We start from the raw sequence: 19,439 nt of genomic DNA on the forward strand, positions 1-19,439 counted from the left end.
TTCAATCTTGAGTGAGGACAATCAAATCTGATGGATCAGGACTCAACAGTCCTGAGCATTGATTCTGGCTGTATCAAGTACAGCCAGAATCAATGCTCCAGGTGTTTCCAGCAACTCATTGTCTGACTCAAGTACAGTTGCCTTTAGGCTTCAACAGCACATACTTACGAATAACATAAGACATTAAGATGTGTGCAATGTTCCCCGAAGGTTCAAGTTGAGGCAATACAATTACCATGGGATAGAGGTTGCCATGTTATCGCACTCTCTCACTGACTACAGAATCGCACAGGCAATGCTGAGGGACAAAATGTTACAGCACCATGGTAGGCCCTAGAGAACAAAAAGATCTAATTATTTCCCTTGTCCACTAGTTCTGTTCACAAAATGCAGCCTCACTTCCTGAGTGAAATAGTTGTAGCAGAGCATAGGAAGGTATGGAGAGGCTGATTCTACCTCCCAGATCAGCAAGGTGCTGTCTTTTTAGTGGCTGATCCTCAATGGAGGTAAAAAGAGACAACAGCACTAATAGGTACAGCCTTATAGCCTTTCAGAGTGTGGAAGTCAAGCTTGATTTTTTTTTACTCACTTCTCAACTGTATGACAGTAGAGGAAGTCCCAAGTGGTACAGGCATAGAGATTATCTTTTGTTTTAGGTCAAGGAAGTGAAGGAACTAGTTATATGGCCTAGAATGTCAATGTGAGGTATGGGTGCCATTGATTTAGCCAATTTACACAGCTTGTTTAGCCTAGAAAGAAAATGCCATGTTTCCTTCTTTTCCTCCCTTGGATCATCTGGGGCAACATTTCAATATTTTGTGTGATTTCTTTGATAAAAATGTATCCAGTTGCTAGAAATTGATTAATTTAGTTATGTTCAAATCACTTCAGTTCCACAACCTGTTTCTTGGCTAACATGTTTTGATGGGCTTGATCCTTCCTATGTATTTATTTACAGATGTCGTAATATTTTACTGGAACTCTGCTCACAAGTTGAGACTAAACAATCCCTAAAGAAGGAATTCTGCAAAGTTTGGTCTCCAAACCTAAAAGAGATTCCGTGTAGCTGTTTAATTTTGGCGCAAACTTCCAATGTTTTCATTGGATTTAAGTAAAAATATACCAAGAAATGCACAAATCGTAGATGGTGCTGTGGATGGCAGCCTCAGTACTTCACTCTCTTATACTTTGCATGTTTTAGTCTTTATTCTACTCTTTGCCACCATTCTTTGGTCACTCTCACTTTCTCTGCATCCTACGTGCACGAAGGAGCATTGCTGGATTTCCTTACTCTTAGACTCACTGCTAACAAACACAGTAAATGTTTTAATCCTTGCCTTTACTGTAAAGTAATATTCATTTTGTTTTTTTTATACATATTGTCATCTGTGTGAGAATCTAAAAGCCTTGTTGTTCTTTCATTTTGCTACTGTAATACTTGAATTTCCCCAATGTGAGACAATAAAAGGCTTTTTTTTTACTCAGTTCTATTCCAGAGAGGAACTCCTAAGTATCAGTCAGTCTTTTCTGGGAGACCTTTTTACCATTTTTCATCAACCCCAACTTCACCTTGGTTAGTGGAGTCGCAGCTCTCTATGGGATTTAGCGGAGAGATGTAAACATGGTACAAAAAGGTGTGCCTGGCTGTGAAGCTTTGGCATTAACATCAATCCACCTGGCTAATGTCCGCTCCCTTGCTAACAAAACGGACAAACTCGGACTTCCATCAGATCTGCTGCCCTCTGTTTCACCACAATTTGCCTCAGTGAGCACAGCCGATACTGTGATACCAAGCTTCCAGCTGTTTCAAGTGGACCACAGCACAGAGCTTCTGGGGAAAGAGCAGAGAGATGAAATCTGCTTTTACATAAACGAAGGTTGATTTACTGATGTTGCTGTGTTGCAGAAGACATGAATTCTCCTCGTCTGTTTTTGCTGGTGTTTATATTCCACCTCAAGCCTGCACATCAGAAGCTGAAATAAAGCTTACTAAGCTGAAAACAGATGTAGGGGGAAACCCTACATCTGTTTCCCCCAAAAAACATCCATACTTTCTCAGCATTCGTTTTTTTGTAATTTTAGCAGCACAAACCCCTCCAATCAACCTCTTAAATACAGAGAGCATATTAGGTGCTCCACAAGGGATAAAAACGTTGGGCTATTGTTACACAACTTTAAAAGATGCATATCACGATGTCACCTGGGCCACTTTGGGACTTTCTGATCAATGCCTGCTTCATCTCACTCCTGCTAATAGGCAGAAATTGGGAGTGGGTGCAAACCAAAACCTTTTGCACATACAATAGTAAACAAGGGTTCTTTTCACATCTGAGGAAGATGCATAAGATCCTTACCACAATGGGGACAGTGGCCAGGAACAGATCAAGGATATTAGAGTAATTAAGAGATGTTGCAGTTTGTCAGTGGAACCATCCATGGAATTCCTGAAGTTAGTAAGCATCTCAAACCAATGAAGATGACGGTGGACTTTCGGAGAACAACCACTGCACTGTTGTATCTACTGAGAGATGTGACTGAGATTATTGTGTCAAAATCGATTTTTACAATTTTGAGAGATGACAGATGGGTAGGCGTGTTTGGTATTAACTTAGGTGTCACAAAGAATAGAGCCATGAAAAGTGGAAATATTAAATCAAAGAGCTTATTTGACCAACATAGGTACACTCATATGAGAAATGTCTGGAAAAACCAAGAGGTTGTGCAAAAAAATACTCAAAAGAAATCCTCTACCAGGAAAATTGTTCACCATAAAATATCAACCCTCTTGACTATGATTTGGCATTCTTTTAGAGAGAAAGCCATTGAAAACTTCCTGAGGGAAATTTGAAGAGTCAGATCCGTAGTAAAACTGCCACAGTGACACTTCTCTAAGTTGAAAGAGAACAGGAATAAGGATGTGGAAAAACTCAAATGCTGCAGCGATGCATAGCCTCTGCTCAGTCTGTCACCTGCAGGGGTAGACTAGGTACAAACAAAACTGTAAAGAAAAAAAAAGCTCCAAAGAAGCACCGCAGAGCGTTGAGAAAAAGTACAAGAAAAGCTACATTTCATGTTGTTGTTGATGACTGAAAATGCATGGAACTTAATCTATTTGCAAGCATGTGTATTACCGATTATCTCTGCCGCAAATGCAACAACCATGAATCTCTTGGCCTGCGTGCTGCTGAGTGCATTTTCTCATAATACACTGTTGACTCTGCAGCAATAAGCCCAATAAAGAGTGTGAAAAAGTCCTCGTCACTGCTGCCGTGGTGCAATCTTGAATCTTTTATGAGCAATGCCACTGCCATCAATATCAGATAAAAACACAGGCATGTTTAGAGACAAACAAGAAAGTAACTTGTGATCAGACACATTGCAATAATGTGAAAGTCCCATAAAATTACACATTTGCACATCATCAGCCAATTCAGTTCAAATCATCCATGACAATCGTGCGATTAGGAGAGATCCATCCAAAGCTGGCACTCAAGCATTACAATTCAGACTTTTGTGGTTTACATAAGACTCTAAAGTCACTAAACTTCCTTCTGCAAATGCGCCTGAACAGCAGCAGATTAAAGCAGTAAACGCTCGTCTAAGTGGTTTATTAGAGGCGCAGCGGGGAGATAGAACATTGGACATAATTGCAGCACATACCAGAGCTGCTTTATGTAGGAGGGGAATGATTCACATGGACTACCAATAGCAGTGTTTTTAATGATTCTTATGCACTGTAAAATCCTACAAGCACTGACACCGTTTCTGTAGTAACAGGGATGTCAGTTGCATAAGTGGCGCAAGCCTAAATGAACTGCATGTCATTTGAGAAATATCCAGGCTTCTGTTAAGTTAACTTCCCGGTTTTCATGCATTCCAGTCAATATCATTATTTGTTTATTTCACCTTCTGTTTTATGCAACTTCTAAATCAGATGAGCAAATCAGCCTTTTCGAGTGTACACCTATTTTTGTTCTTTGTTATTGTCTCAGTGTCAAGGCCTGCAGACGCATTTTGTTTATTTTCTAGTAATATTACGGTAAATGGAAACATGTGCCAGCTTAAGTAAATTTCATGACTCTAATTGTGTTAATTTCATTTACATTTATTAAATGCGTTGTTCCAAAACTGGCCTTGGCAAAGGTTTGTTCAACAATAGTTTGTCCAAATCTTGATTTATTATTTGTCTTCTCTGAATCTATTTTCAAGTTAATAACTCTGGCCATTCTAGATCATTAGTAAACTCCATTCTGTATTTTTTTTCGGCACAAGTCGGCAAAGTCATACGAAGTCCCCCTGACATTAAAACTAAAAACATAAATGGCAGCAATCCTGGAGATCCTAACGTACAACAAAATGCTCTCTGTGAGAGAAAGTTTTTTACATGGCCTTATCAAATATTCATTACCTAAAACACCCGATTAGTCAGGCCTGTTTACTGCATGGCACCAACATTACGAAGGAAATTTCTTCATTTAGTGGCGCAATCAATAGCTCATTATAGGAGCTTTACACAGGATTGTGTTCAGGCAGACCTGCTGGCTTAATTCCCCACTACATCACAGACCTATCTGATCTGTCCATCTTCATCACACAACAACACTTCAATTCACAAAAGCTGCAAGCACACGCAAACGCACACACACACACACACCCCCGGGACACACATTTCTGCAAGCTGAGCTCTTGAAATTGCAATTTTCAGAACTGTGAATGAGTTTTAGTTTCAGCCGATAAACAAAATAAGAAAAATCTACACTGCAATTGGAGAGTCTCACGCAGCCCAGAAGAAAAGTGTTTAGTATTTCAGGAAAGGCTTCTGTCATATCATACACCTTCAAGAACATTTTAAACAGCAGTTCAGTGATTAGAGGTCTGGAATCCATTTTCTTCATATTCACCAAACCTCATAGGGTTTTTCAATGAGTTTAGGTCTGAGGACCAGGACAGCCACATGTGAAGGTTACTTTTGTGGCTGGCAAGTAATTTCTGTCATGATTTGTTCACATTTTATGGCTCATTATTCTGATAAAAAACCCAGTAGCGACCGATTTTCAGTTGTCCATCATTATTCAAGATCAGATCTCTTCCAAGGAGTTTCTGATGCCTCACACTCTGATAAGGTCCCAGAGCATTTGAAACAGAAACGGACAGACAGCATCACAGACACACTATGATATGCAGCAATGGGAGTGATTTTCTACACATTCCTCCTTTGTTTCATGCCAGTCCCACATGACCCGTTTTATCACACAATAAAGTCTAGAAAATCACGGATTACTAACTAGAGATTCCTAGAAACTCAGATCAACTCAAACGAAAAGTATAAATAAAAAATGCTTCAGCTATGTTTATTTTAAGATGATTGTTGGAGGTCCTAGAAATTCTCATAATCTGTCTTCAGCACATTCTCTACGTCTATATTTGCCTGCATCTGCTTCCTGTTGAGTCAACCAGAGTAACATACAAAGCTGTTGCAGCTCAGTACTTGAAAGCAACAAAAAATCAGAACAAGGTAAACAAACAAATTAAACAAAGCAAATGCAGAAAAGCAAATACAGAAAAATAAGTGAAGATCAATGGAAGAATAGAACAGAGACACCAAGCCAGGAGGTACACAACTCTGCATTTTAGGCCAAGGCTTCATCTGAAATTAACGCTTCATGGCTCTTCCGCTCGCCGTCTTTCTTCTGAAGCGGCTTGTGATGGCTCATTGCATTATTCCTCTGCGGTGCTGCATCGACAATCATCGCCTGGATGCAAAGTGAGGTCTGTGCCTTCACATAAACAAGCCTTGCACTGCCACAGAGCATTAGTCACAGCCCTAGTCTGGCCTTTTCAAAGTCGCTACACCCACTCAAACTGCTAATAGATCCCCAGAATTTGATATTCGCCTAGCAGGGATCCTCACGATGGAGAGGCTGTTCATGTGCATCGCTGTGTGTACGTCATATTTTACCTTTGCATATAATAAGAAAAAGAATAGGTATGAAATACCTTCCATTAGCATGATTTTAAATTAAATGGAAAGAAAAGTAAATTGGGAGCAAAAGTTTGCCTTAAATTCTTCTTTTCTGCTCTGGAAAAAGCAATTCATTTGGAAAAGTCCCCTTATGTAATGAGCACCCTGAGCAATGCAACTGTAGGGTAATATTTTATTCACTCTACTGCTTATTATGAAGCCATTGCTGATGGAGATGAACCATCTGAGGGCGTTTGCAGACAGGACAAAACAGAATTTAAAGGCTTATTAGACTCTCCCTCTGAAATTAGAGAGCTGTTTGCGGGAGAAGCTACTCGTATCTCCAGCCTCACAAACTGCACCGTTCCTCATCCCGCAACATCAAATTACCCATGGCTGAGAGATATCGCTGCTCTTTTTTTTTTCCTGCTCTCTCCTCTTCCCACCTCTCCTCCCACTGAGCTGGGTTTATAGGCAGCGGTCCGGTAGGGGTAATTTCTGCTTCCACTCCAGGGAAATTACTTTGTGTTGTTAGAGAAAAGACAGTTTGAAAACTCCTTCATCACATTCCCCAATTCCAATAATGGTAAACATTTTAATATTAGCTACATGCCCACAAAATGTAAAGGCAAGATGTGTCTCCATGCATTTGTTGGAAGAGGGAATTTGTGGTATTTTTCCATAAAACTGACTTAAGCTAGGGTTAAAGGAATGACTTTGCACACGTAAATTATGAACGGATTCATATGCTGAGGTTGGATGCATGCTCCTCTTCTCTACCCTCAACTGTTATGCTGTGCATCTTGCTTAGATGATGAATAATTTCTTTGCTGTGCTCTGCCGTGGCATGTCTGGTGCAGCCTGACTACGCCACACGGCAACAGCTCTGCATTTGCATTCACCACACACTACTTTGCACACTTAAAACTCCCAAACACCATCCAGTCTATCAGCTGATTTGCTGTGGAGAAATGCAACAAGCTGTTAAAGCCAGCTTTTCCAAAGCAACTGGAGTTTTCTGTTGGTTCATATTGGTTTTCTCATGTTTTCTTCTCCCACAGCAAGAACTGAAGGGCTTTTTTTAATTTATTTTTTCATGAATTTGACAAATTGAACCAAAACAGATAAATTTAGAACAACCACAGCTGGCTGAAGAAGAAAGTAGCTTGCATTGTGTGTGGCATTTAAGTTCAAGGCCCTTAAAGAGAAGAAATGATGCTGAAATGTCAGCTCTATTTGAAGTGGCACGCATGCTGATGTGTTGACCTCTCTGTGCTGCGCTTAAAAGGTTGTGTCGTTGCAGGGGAAAAAAATAAGCAGGAAGTATCAGATTTTTCTTGGAAAAAGGAAGGTACATCTGAAAACTCATTGTCTATCTGGAAAAATAGTCCGAATGTTACCAGCTGGTTCAATAAGGAACGGGCTGACACTTTTTGCTTCCCTTATTCAAACTGAGTCTGGCTCTGGAAAAGCCAGTTTAGAACAGATTTTAAATCTGAAATCAAGGGCCCGAATAGTTCCTCTGTCCATTAAATAAAACACTTGTCAAACAGGAAAGGCAAAATGTGAAATATGAAATGGCGTGATATACACTAGAGTTAAAGAAATGACTGATGCATAGTTGTCAAAAGAGCTTAAGAAAGGTTTTGTGTTTTTCTAACATATTTGTCCTGAACATTTAAAGTGGTATAACCACACAATTAAAGCTGATTAAAATATGTTTTTGCAAAAGATAGAAAAAGAAAGATAAGGACATTTGTTTCTATTGACGAATAAATGACACCCAAACATTTATTTGAACCTAAAATAGGTAAAATCACACATAGGCATTTCATATATGAACATAATTACTCAGTATCTAGAAAGAGGCTTTGCCTTGTTTAAATACATTTGGTTGGCGCATTCCTGACTGTTTAAGTGAGAGTGAACACCACAGTTCCATAGAGACTGAAAGAGCAGTCTCAGGCCTTCAGAAAGAAGACCATCTCCAAAAACACTACGATGTCAGAAACCCACACCAGGTCTTCATGCACGTGCACACCATGCACGTGCATTTGATATGAACGTGCATGTCTTATGCAGCACATTTAAGATACAGCATAAGTTTAAGATCCATGGGAAGTGTGCAAGGAGGAAAATTTTTGGTTTGGTAGAATAAACACAAAGGTCAGAAGTTCAAAGTTTGCCACAAAAGTAAAGACCAGCATCTCAGGAAACATGTTCTTTGAGCAGAATAGTATAAAACTCAGTCATATAGACACATAAAAAGGAGGACACATAACCCAAGTGCAGCATTCTAAAAGGAACTCCAAAGCATGGAGGTGGATGCGTTTTCTTTATTTATCCACATATTTTCTTATTTTATTTATTCACATTTCTTTTCTTACATTTGCATTTTGATTTTTTCTTTCTTATGTTTTTCTCCTTTATTATTTTTTGTAACCTTTCACTGCTTTCTTTGTTTCACCATTTCATAACAAATGAATGTACTGCTTGGTGGAAGATAGTTCCTGTGTTACCCGTTTTATGTTAAGTTAACATAGAACAGGTGTTTTATTTTTGCCTTAGCTAGCAACGACCTTGATAAAGAGCAAACCAGGTCACAACTTGCTGGTAAGTATTGATTTTATTCTAGCTGCCTTGTAAACTAAAGATATGTTATTTTTCACCGACCCATAGTGTCCTTCTGATAATGTTTATGTTCACTTGCCCTTTTCATACTGGGGATTTTTTGTTTAAAGCAAGCAGCCTGATGTAAGACTCAAAAATGTTAATTAAATTAGAGGATCTGGCCGTGGCTTGGGTAAAAAAAATAAATAAAATAAGAGCAGTGATGCAGTGGTTGGTTCAGTACGCAGCAGGTTGCGCATCTGTGAGCAGCTTAATAAAGAGAGACCACAAGCAGCAGTGCTTGTGATATGTGCAACCAAACACCTCCTACTATCTCGGGGGGCCTCTCTGGAAGACCTCCAGCTCTTGGCTCTTTTGTCTATCCTGTATAAGCATACATTTTCGGCCCTGATGCGTCTCAAATTGTCAATCTTTGTAAGTGTTTAGCGTTTACGCAGACTTAAACGCTAAATCTCCGCAAAAGAAACGCACTTGATCCAAACCACAAGTGCTTCCATGGCGGTGCTGGTTAACAATGATTTGAAGCCCGTTTAAGTTTTGAAATATATTCTTGTTTAAAACAATAGCAGCATCAGCATGTATAAAAAAATTCAGGTGAAGCTTACAATCCATATTTTCATTTTAAAAAGAGCACTAGGAATACTTCAAGCTGTTTTCCACATCAAAACATGAAGTTGTCCATCAACAGAAAGTGGTAAAGAATAGAAATATTGCATTTTTCTTTAAGTTTTAATTGTTTAGTTCATTTAATTTGTAACTGTTTTCTGAATTATTTTACTTATGAACTATTGAACTGATATTAGGATTTAAACCCATGTTTCTGAAAACTGAACCACAACTTTGTTGCATGATCAATTTCTGGCACCTATAAGCATATGTTCTAGCCCATGACAATCGGACTGCATCACAGGTTTCATTTACATTTCCTGGTTTTCCCTCAGAAAAACACTGTTTTTGATGTCACCCCTCAAGTTTTTTAAAAGAAAAATGTCTGCGGATTGGGCTGGCCACTCAAAAGCATAAACCTTGTTGGCCTAGAACCAAAACGCTGCTCACTTATTGATGTAATTGGGGTTGCAGTCTTGTTGAAACATCAATTTAAAATGGAATTTTCTCCGCCGTGACATCTTCAAGTATTTGAATGTATTCCATCTGATCTGCGCACACACACTCATACCTAAGAGCAATTTAGACAGACCAATTAACCTAAAAGTCAGAATTTTTAGACTGTAAGTCAGACAGCCTGTAGAGAAGACTCCCACAGGGAGAACTTTTAAACCCCAGGCCAGAATCTGAACCCGGAGCTTTCTTACTGCAAGGCAACAGTGTTGCAAGCGGTGCTACAGTAACGAGCATGTATGTTTTCTGACTTGTCTTTAGATAAGGGGTTTGTGTGACATCTGTTTCTCTCACAGAATCATTGCACTGATTAAGCCAAACATTGCTACCTTTTCATTATCTGCTCAGATTTCAACTGACGATTCAACACAGATCAGCCGGATGCATGTCTGTTAAATCTGTTGGTTTCCCTTATTCTACTGCTCTCTAGTAAATTGTTTGCTTAAATACAATGCCACCCATGTTGTACTGTTATTTTAAGCGCTACTCTATCTTTTTATAAATGTATTTATTTTGACTCCGAATCCAACAAGTAAAACAGCATGAGCCATAAGGACTAGTTTTTATTAGGAAATGTGCTTCTTAGCTCATGCTGCAAGAACCCCTGGGGTTACTGCTGGGACAGGCAGCTTACCCAGCCAGTGCAGCACAATGCATTAAAAACCGGCTTCAGTACTACGCTTTTTTTTTCCCCCTCAAGTATTTCTAAGCAGATCTCAAATTCTTTTATTTCAAGTCAAATCCAAATGTGCTTGAGTAAAAGCTGTGAGCACATGAGGACAAGGGTGCAGCGAGGTGCAAAAAGCCAAGTTCACCACATCCGAAATATTGCTCTTGATAACTTCTTTAAACAGAGACTGCAGGAAAAGACAATAGCTGACAGCGAGCCATGCGCAAAACAATAGAGGAATATACCGCCTGTAAGATCTGCGAACAGGCAGAGGGTTATCAAAGGCTGCCTGATGAAAACAGCATGTCAATGACAGGTTATCAATTGAAATAACCACCTAGTCCCATAAATGAAAGACTGGACACCACAAAATTCCTCAGGCACCGGATGAGCAGCAGGAAATGTGACTGTGGCTACTTACAGTTCTGAGGAACTGGATCTCATCCTCTCCCTCTCCGCCTTCAGCCATGGCTGCAAAGGAGCCCGTTCAGACTCCGCTGGCTCCGCTCCCCTTGTCGATATTAGCATACAGCTAATCCACGGCCATACAGCGGGGAGAATACTGCAGCATGTGTCAGTCAAGCCCGTGTGCTTACGCCCCGCTCGCCGCCCGGCGGAGGAGTGCGTGTCAGCATCGGTGGGGACGGTGCAACGCAGAAACAGCGGCCACCGGGGTTCTTTATCTTCGACGTCACCGTCAATGCTTATCGACACGGCAGTGAAAGCGCGAATATTTAAACAATTAGCGACTGAATGGAGTCTAGCACGGGGAGGCGAAGCTGGGTTTTTTTCCCCCCCGCCCTATCTGACAAGCAGCCTGCTGAGGAGGAATTTCCAGCAGGAAACTCACAGAAGGTGCTATTTCCATTAAGAGTCTAGATCAGCACCATGGTCAGCGCCCTGCTGCTCCCACACAGGCTCCTGCTGCACAACCGCTGCAAGCCTGAGAGAGAGAGAGAGAGAGAGAGAGAGAGAGAGAGAGAGAGAGAGAGAGAGAGAGAGAGAGAGAGGACTTAAAATGCTATCTGCAGAAATGTCTTCACATCTCTGAGCAGAGAATGCATTATTTCCTCTTCTAACACATGAACCATTTTTTTATTATTGTTGTTATTAATTCACTCTGAAATTACTTGTGCCTAGTGAGAATGTTGTTTGTGCGTTTTTAACATTTTTATTCTTAACATTTTAAAAATACAACTAACACACATTTAAAAAATGACATTTTATTTTGGATTCAAAATGATCTATCACTTACAAATGAAGTCACATTAAACTCAATTAATCGATAATGAATGCAAAGAAATATTTATCTTATTTTTTTTTTAGACAAACTGATCTAACTTGCCGCCACAACAAAACTCACCTCTTTCCAGAGCTTCAGTATAAATAAATGCTTCCATGATGCAATGCTGCCCTCTATTGCCTAAATTAGGAACTGCTTAGGCCCCGGCTTATCTGTAAGGGCTACCTCTTTAGCCTTGTTTTTATTTTCTTTTATTTTTTTGATGCAATGTGAATACATCTGTGTAAATTAGATAGTAAAAAACGTAATTTATTTCAGTGACTCTTTCATAAAGTGAAACTCAAAGCACAAATTAAATCAAATTATTCTGGATGATGTATGGTGGTTTAAGCTATCACAAAGTATTTTGAAGTGCAAAGTGAAAAATGACTTTATGGAAGTGCTTGTTAAAGTGCTCAAGTTAGAAGTTATACATGGAGCTTTTTAATGTTCAGTGTAGCAATGGTCCATACAAAAGTTGTCTCTCTGTTCTGCTTCTTACAAAGGAAAATGGTTTGTGAATATGTATAAACATTCCATCAAGCATTTATTATGTATGGTTTATTTTCAGCTGACACAACAAATAACATTTGACTAAGTTACCTTGCTTTCTAAAGTAAAATTGAAGACAAGAATGCACAAATGCACAAATTAAGTGTAATAACATTTGATAGTTTACTCAATATGAATACATCTGAACAAATTAGATATTGAAAAACTTAATTTCTTTCAGTGATTCTGTTCATGAAGTGGAACTCATAGCAATCAGACACATTACTTCCATATGTGAGGCCTATCAAGTTATTTAACTATGTGGAAATAGACTGTTATATGCTAAAAAAATATCATTTCCTTCTCAAAAGTAACTTTAAACATCTCAACTACTGCTATGCAGGAGTCAAATCAGGACAAAAGTATTACTAGCATGTATTTCAAACCCACTTATAGCACATTGAAAGCATCAGAAATGATTAAATTAGTTAAAAATTATCACTGTGCTTACTTTCTGTTTCTTCATTATAAGCGTTATTTTTCTGTCCTGCTGTAAAATTTGTAGTTTAGTAGAAAATAGGTTAGTTCCTTCCTGGCTACAAGAGTTAAAAATTATTTAGCGTCCCAGAAAAACCATTACATACTTAAGAGTAATATTCAGCTCCGACTTTCTTGAGCTTGTTTTCCCCAGATTTATTGTGTATTTTATTTAACATTTAGTGTCGTACACTTTAACATTCTTACTCTATTTTTCTTTTTTTGATCTATTTTAGTCTGTCAGAAAATTTAATGCACTGTAATCTTTTTCTTCAAAACTGACTCGTGTTTTAATACATTTTATAGCAATGTCCGTTTTCTTTTGCACCTTTGTTCAGCACCTTAAATTTCAATGAAGTTTGAGAAAGGCTATATAAATAAAGCCATATTGAGTTTTTAAAAACCCACACACTGTACCTCTGTTGGCAAATGATAAATGATGAGCTTTGCACACATCATGATGGATTTAAAGATAAACATCAGAGACAAATCTTTTTTTCTGTCAGTTTAATAATGTATCCTCTAGAGTGCAAGTAGGTGGAACACCAGGAAATGAGATTCAGTCTCAGTCAGTGCTCCTCAAATGGTTTTCACCTCCTCTCTATGGTTCAACATTAAAGTTTGTGAGTTTATGCTCAGGTGTACAGTAAATACATGTCTTTCATTTAAAAAAGCTTTGATTTTGAATCACAAAGACCTAAAAAGAAGACCAAAACACACACACACACACACGCACGCACGCACACACACACACACACACACACACACGCACACACGCACACACGCACACAAAAGGATTCCTTAAAAGTGTACTTAGTCTAAAATCAATAAGATTAATAGTAAAACAGCACTTGATTTCCTGTGGAATGTTCATCTTGGATTTTTTTTTTTTTACAAATTATTTATTGGCACCAATTACGTTTTTGTAAGTCAGGCCAACCAAAAAGGGGTTTGACCAGTTTAAAATAAAACGTGTAAAATTTCCTCTAAAATGTAAAATATGAGGATTTATATTTCTTCATGTTGACTTCGTTTATTAATGTTTCCATTCAATAACGCCACGCTTTATTAATTTAAAATGTCATATTAAATACATGGCATGCCTGATTCAATTTTATTGGATTCTAGTGATTAATGAACAAACTCGCCACTAGATGTCTCTGTTTCACAACACTTGGTGACACATCAGCAGTTGAATTAAATGTGGATGTATAATTTCAGTTGATCTGGACGATTGTGATTTCGGCGTATGATAGCGCTGACTTTTATATGGTAACTGTAACAGCTAAGTGCAGTGTGCGTTTTTGTTCATCTGGAACCGAGTGGCTCCCATCATCTCATGTCGTAGGCTACCTGCAAGCTGCAGCTGCACCGACTCAAACTGTGGGTTGGCCCCTTCAACGACACCCAACCAACCAGAGAGCAGGGAGCCAGCGGGACGCTTTGCTATTGGTCAAAGCTTCTGTTGATCACAGCACGCAGGTCTAGAGAAGCAGCGGTGAGCATTGGCTGGCCGCAGAACAGAGATGTGAGGAAATATTTTTTTTGCCTTTCCACCAAACCGGGTGAGTAACTGTGTATGTTTTACCCTGGTGCTAGTTTTACCGTCTGTAGTTGCAGACGATTGTTCTTCATTTTAAGCTTCAAACATTGATTGCAGCATAGTAACGTGTCATAAGAGGAGGATTCGCAGTTTCTGTGTAATACATGTCAAATTACAATAAAGTTACTGCAATGTGCGTCGATTTCAGCTGTAGTGTTTTGTAGATCCACCCAATCTGGAAGGATATTGTAAACATGCATGCTGCCATTTTAATGCTGACCAATACTCGCGTTTGCTGCAAGGTGACAGTGGCCCACGGGATTATGTTATGGCATAAACATTTGAAAGGAGGTAACATTTGCAGCATAAATGTAAGGTTGTGCTTGTAATCATGTTTGAAGGCATCTCAGCGTGGGGCTTTTTGCATGTCCCGTCACCTTGCGTGACTCTGCCTGCTGCAGCTTGTAAAATGTTGATGAGTGGCGGTTCAGAAATGTTTTATGTGCTTATAGAAACTTGACAGTGTGTAAATTGAGGACAGAAGACTGTTCAAAAACAGAGTGTGGTGAAAAATGGCAGGGTTGGGGTGTGTTGAGTATTAGTTTCATGGGAAAGTGTGGAGGGCCCAGTTTGTGAGACGACTTAAGATAGTCTTCAATAGTGCATTGGTGTTTTTAAGATGGTCTTCAATAGTGCATTGGTGTTTTTAAGATGGTCTTCAATAGTGCATTGGTGTTTTTATTTTTTTATTTATTTATTTTTTACCTGCAGGATGGTAAAGTGAATTACAAGGCTCCTAAACAGTCTTAAAAATTGAGAATTTGTTTCCTATTATTTTTGAAAGCTCAATAAATATGCAAATAAGAGCACTGACTATAAGGACATATTTTAGTTTTCAAACTATATTAGATCAAGTAGATTTTTGACAAATGATAAAAAAATTAATACAAATGTAGGGCTTTTTATATTAGTTTGGAATTTAGATAACCATTTGTTCTGAGTTGCTAAGTCACAACTTCTAGTACCTTGCAGAAATACCCTTACTCTTAAACTTTCCACATGTTCTTATTACAATTAAAATGTTTTATGTGTTTATGTTTGTATTTTGTGTGGCAAGTTTTTTTTTGTCCATTTCACAGATTATTTTGGTGGGAAGTTTCTGACAGAACCCACATATATATTTAGACTCACACAAAAAAATGCTATTGCTTCTTTGGCCTCCAGGTCCTCTTAGACAGCTGAATGCAGAGGTTCAACCTGTGGTTCTTAAATTGGCTCTGGTAAAGTAATGTCTTGTCTTAGAGAAATTTTTAGTAGAAATGCACTGTGCCGTCTCTTAATTTATGTCTTTCTGATTTGTTTCTGTGTGCTACTTTCTCTAGGACAATATCCAACCAGGATGATGAATAGCCTGAGATTTTCCTCTGCACTCAGTGCCTTCTCACATGACTAATATAACTAGCATGGCACCCATCATGGAGGGCACACACACCATCTTGCTTCTCTATGAACCCATCTATGAGCTAAGCAACGTCAGTCTCTACTTTCCCAAGAGGCGGGCCCCCATCTTTAAATACAAGAGCCGCACCTCTCATTCAGCAAGCAGCAGTAATGACCATGACTGGGGAAAGCAGAATCTGGCTGTGTCCAAACAAAGAGGCCAGTCTTCTGACTCCTCAGGGAAACTTTTCAACTCCCAGCAGGCAACAAAAGAAGCAGTCGCCGAGCTCTGCTGGCTGGCGGCTGAGCACCACCAGTTGCTGGTGGATCTGTTATCCCTGTGTCGGGATTGTGCTAGCAAAGTCAAGATGGGCAACCAGGATATGAAATTCCAGGAGTGCGAGGAAGATCAGGAAGTTCACCTTGGAGGTCGGGTTCTTAGCGACAGCAACTGCCCAATGTCTGAGAGTAAGAAGGGTGCAGCTAAGAGCAAAAAGGTGAAGAGGCTGGGAGGCAAGAAGCTCGACAAGCCAGAGGATTTACAACACACTAAGATGAAAAAGAAAGCTACAAAAGGACAATCACATGTGGAGCTTCCAACAGACTACAAAGTATCCACATCTGCAGTTTTACAAGCAGAGCAAACCCCAAAGGTAAAAGCTTCTGACTATGTGTCTGACAGCACCCCAAGCAGCTCTAAGGTTAGAGAAGTCAGTAAACTCATCGTTACAGTGGAGGAACCTTTCCGGACTACTCAAGAAAACTGGGACTTCGTGGAGGACAACCAGAACTTTGACCCCGTCATGGATTTCTGTAACGACTTCTCAGAATGTGACGGTGAACTTGGCTACGCATCATCCTCTTGTAGCCTGATAGAGGGCCTGAACAGACGACAGAGTGGGGGCAACCTCCGTCCCATTACAAGGTTTGATTCTGCAGTGGAGACGTTAGCTGCAAACAGATTAACTGTCAACAAATCTGCTCAGCATCAGCTGGACAGTGATATGAACCTAAGAAACGCAGGCATCAGGGTAGTTGCAAAATTACAGGACGTGGAAGGTAAAGTTCACCATGTCAGCCGCACAAATGCTAACGGAGATTTGCAACATCCAGGGTCCAGTGGGAGTAAACAGGAGATTGGAGAGTGGGGGACGAAAAATGGAGACTACCGGCTTGAAGTGGGTAAACAAAATGGTAAACTTCCTGAGGGGTTACGACTGCCCCTTTCCCACACTGCAGAGCCCTTAGCACCAGTCAGATCCAAATCAAAGAGCCCCTCTTCACCTTTCCTCGCTGGAGTCTTCAACACATCTTTCCCGGCCTCCAACAACCTCCAAAGCATGTCTCCTGTGCTGTCCCCCTTGTCTTCCAAGCAGCTGAGTCCACAGCTTAACCACCGCATCGTCCTACTTTCAGATAAGGATGAAGACTCCTATCGAGACAACTCCAGCAACACCGATGAACCCAAAAGCTTTACTGAAGTCATCGATAGGAATGGCAATAAGCGCACTGTCACCCATCTGGACCTGGACCTCAACAGGCGGCCAAGCATCTCCAAGCGGAACTCCTCCAGCAACTCCACAACAACAGGTGAGTTCTTTCTGAAATCACACAGTGAAAAAAAAATGTTTCATGTACAGACTCCCTGCTCGGATAGGGATAGAAATATTATCGCTTTTATCACCTGTGCAGCATGAAGTGTTTGTCAGAGTGAGCCCTTCATCTCATGGTTCTGTCGCTGGAGTTCAAAGAACAAAAAGTGATGGCTTGAAAGAGATTCAATTGTTTGGATTTGTCTTTGTGTCTGACATGGTTCTTGAATTCATTTCCCTCAAAGAAAATTTCACTTTGTCACTTGAGCTGTTCTCTAATAGTTTGGTTTGTGCAAAATGTTAGAGCTGCTATGCAGGATCTCTTTGTTGGTGTTTTTTACTGCTCTGGTTTTGGGTTATGCATGTGACCACAAATTAGAAACTCTCCAGCAGAGCCAGAACAGGGCAGCGGGTCCTGAGAACAGTTTTGTTGATGATCCATTATAACTTCCTCAGCGCTACAGGGAGAGCAGAGATTAGTAGGAGTGTCCTGGATCAAAGACTGTGTTGACACCAAGTTTGACCTGACCTGAGTTCACGTGAGCGCAGACTTAGCTCCAGCATTCCCAAAGTGATGGTCTGAGGATGTGCTTTCCCTCCTCCCCACTCATATTCCATTTATGTAACTGGAAACAAAGGGGGCTAAAACTTAAACCCGTCAAGCTTTGGAAGAGGCTGCATAAAAAAGGATTAGGGCTTTCCTTATTTTCATGCTGTTGTAATCTATCTTGGTGCATGTAAATCTGACAATGGTATAATAGATGGATTTAAGCGGTCACAATGTCCTCTCTATATGTAATCTTTCAAAAGCCAAAGTGATGTTGTAAGCCTGTTCAGAGATGTCTTTCTGACTTTTTATCATTTTCTGGGATTTTTTTCCCCATTTGTCTTTGGAGCTCCTTGACATTTGTGTACCTTTTACATCAGTCTGATGTTCCCATGTGGATTTAAATTCGGAACACATTCACTTTAGTCACACACCAAAACAACACAAAATGGTAACACCTTTGGGGTGCCCATGCTTTGTGATTTTAACTATCATCTTTAAGAGTGATTACTGTGTTATTTTAAAAAATGTGCTTAAAAGTTAAACATCATACTAGTTATTTAGACTTTATATAAGAACAATCAAGAAGAAAGTCATTGGCCCATCACAAGGTCAGGACTCTCAAACTTAATGGCCAGTCTAGAAGGAAAACAATAATTAACCCTTCATGCATGGTTCAGGATTTTAAGATTTACACAATGTATAAGAAAGCTTCAAATATTCCTTTTTGGTCTTTTTGGTTTATATGTGCACCTGTTGATATTTTAGCCCATTTTTCGATTGCTCTGCTTTCTAGATGTTAGAGTTAAGTAAGATTCTTTTTCCAAAGGCAAAAATCTGCTCTAGAAGGAACACAATAGGATTAAATTTTTTCTTTATCCGTTATTGTCTCTCATTGGAGGAAAATGGTGCCAGCAGCAACATGATAGAAAAATGGACGCATGCAGATTCACACAAGACTGCACAAGATACATATATACTGCATCTTTGCAACTTTAAAAGTATTTTTCTTTAAGCTTTTAATCTCGTTTTGAGTGTGCGTTTTGGTTCATTGTCTTGCTGAAGCATTGAAAAAGCTCAACTCAAAGGCTTTTGCACATTTGCACTGAACTTTTTTTTTATTTGATGATTTATTTACTTCCACATGAGTTTCTGCAGTTAAGCAATTTTGTTGCTTATTGAACAAAATTTTTCAGAACCAGCTTATCTGTTTTTTGGGATTAGTACAGATTAAGATGAGTGTTTTACATTATTTTGCATACCCCTTAGCATAGGCGTAGGAAGCGGGGGAGACAGGGGGGGACATGTCCCCCCCCCAATATTGAAAGAGTTACATTCGTCCCCCCCAATAATTTCACCTCAATTGCAAAGAATTTTAAAATCTTCCACTCGCATGCTTTTATTTTGAAGGCGCACAACAGCGCATTAGCAGAGCGCTCCCCCCCCACCCCCTCCCCCTCTGATCGGCTCAGAATAAAGGCAGCAGCAGACGGAGTCAGAGAAACTCAGCTTGAATAAGGTAAATGATCTGTGAGGAATTTTGCCATAAATATTGCTCGTTTATAACATCTTGTTAGGGTAGGGTTAGGGTAAGGGTTAGGGTTAGGGTTGCTGGCAAGTATGG

At 39.7% G+C, this 19,439-nt stretch overlaps 2 protein-coding genes across 15 annotated transcripts in view; one reads left to right on the forward strand and one right to left on the reverse strand.

Moving 5' to 3' along the window:
• The window catches only part of LOC103458525 (ryanodine receptor 3), a 108,824-nt gene extending 97,517 nt beyond the window's left edge, over window positions 1-11,307 (reverse strand). For all 10 annotated transcript variants that reach the window (XM_008399413.2, XM_008399409.2, XM_017302488.1 and 7 more), the window contains exon 1: window positions 10,804-11,307. In XM_008399413.2, the coding sequence (XP_008397635.1) occupies window positions 10,804-10,851 (48 nt within the window). In that variant the 5' untranslated portion in view covers window positions 10,852-11,307. The remainder of the gene's footprint in view (window positions 1-10,803) is intronic.
• A 2,845-nt stretch (window positions 11,308-14,152) lies between these two features.
• The window catches only part of LOC103458527 (formin-1), a 66,241-nt gene continuing 60,954 nt past the window's right edge, over window positions 14,153-19,439 (forward strand). For 4 of the 5 annotated variants that reach the window (XM_008399418.2, XM_008399419.2, XM_008399416.2 and 1 more), the window contains exons 1-2: window positions 14,153-14,258; window positions 15,619-17,266. In XM_008399418.2, the coding sequence (XP_008397640.1) occupies window positions 15,682-17,266 (1,585 nt within the window). In that variant the 5' untranslated portion in view covers window positions 14,153-14,258; window positions 15,619-15,681. Of the gene's footprint in view, window positions 14,259-15,460; window positions 15,517-15,618; window positions 17,267-19,439 lie in introns of those variants that run through there. The other variant, XM_017302554.1, reaches the window with a different exon arrangement.

Source organism: Poecilia reticulata, linkage group LG22, assembly GCF_000633615.1.
Source record: "Poecilia reticulata strain Guanapo linkage group LG22, Guppy_female_1.0+MT, whole genome shotgun sequence".
Classification (NCBI taxonomy): Eukaryota; Metazoa; Chordata; class Actinopteri; order Cyprinodontiformes; family Poeciliidae; genus Poecilia; species Poecilia reticulata.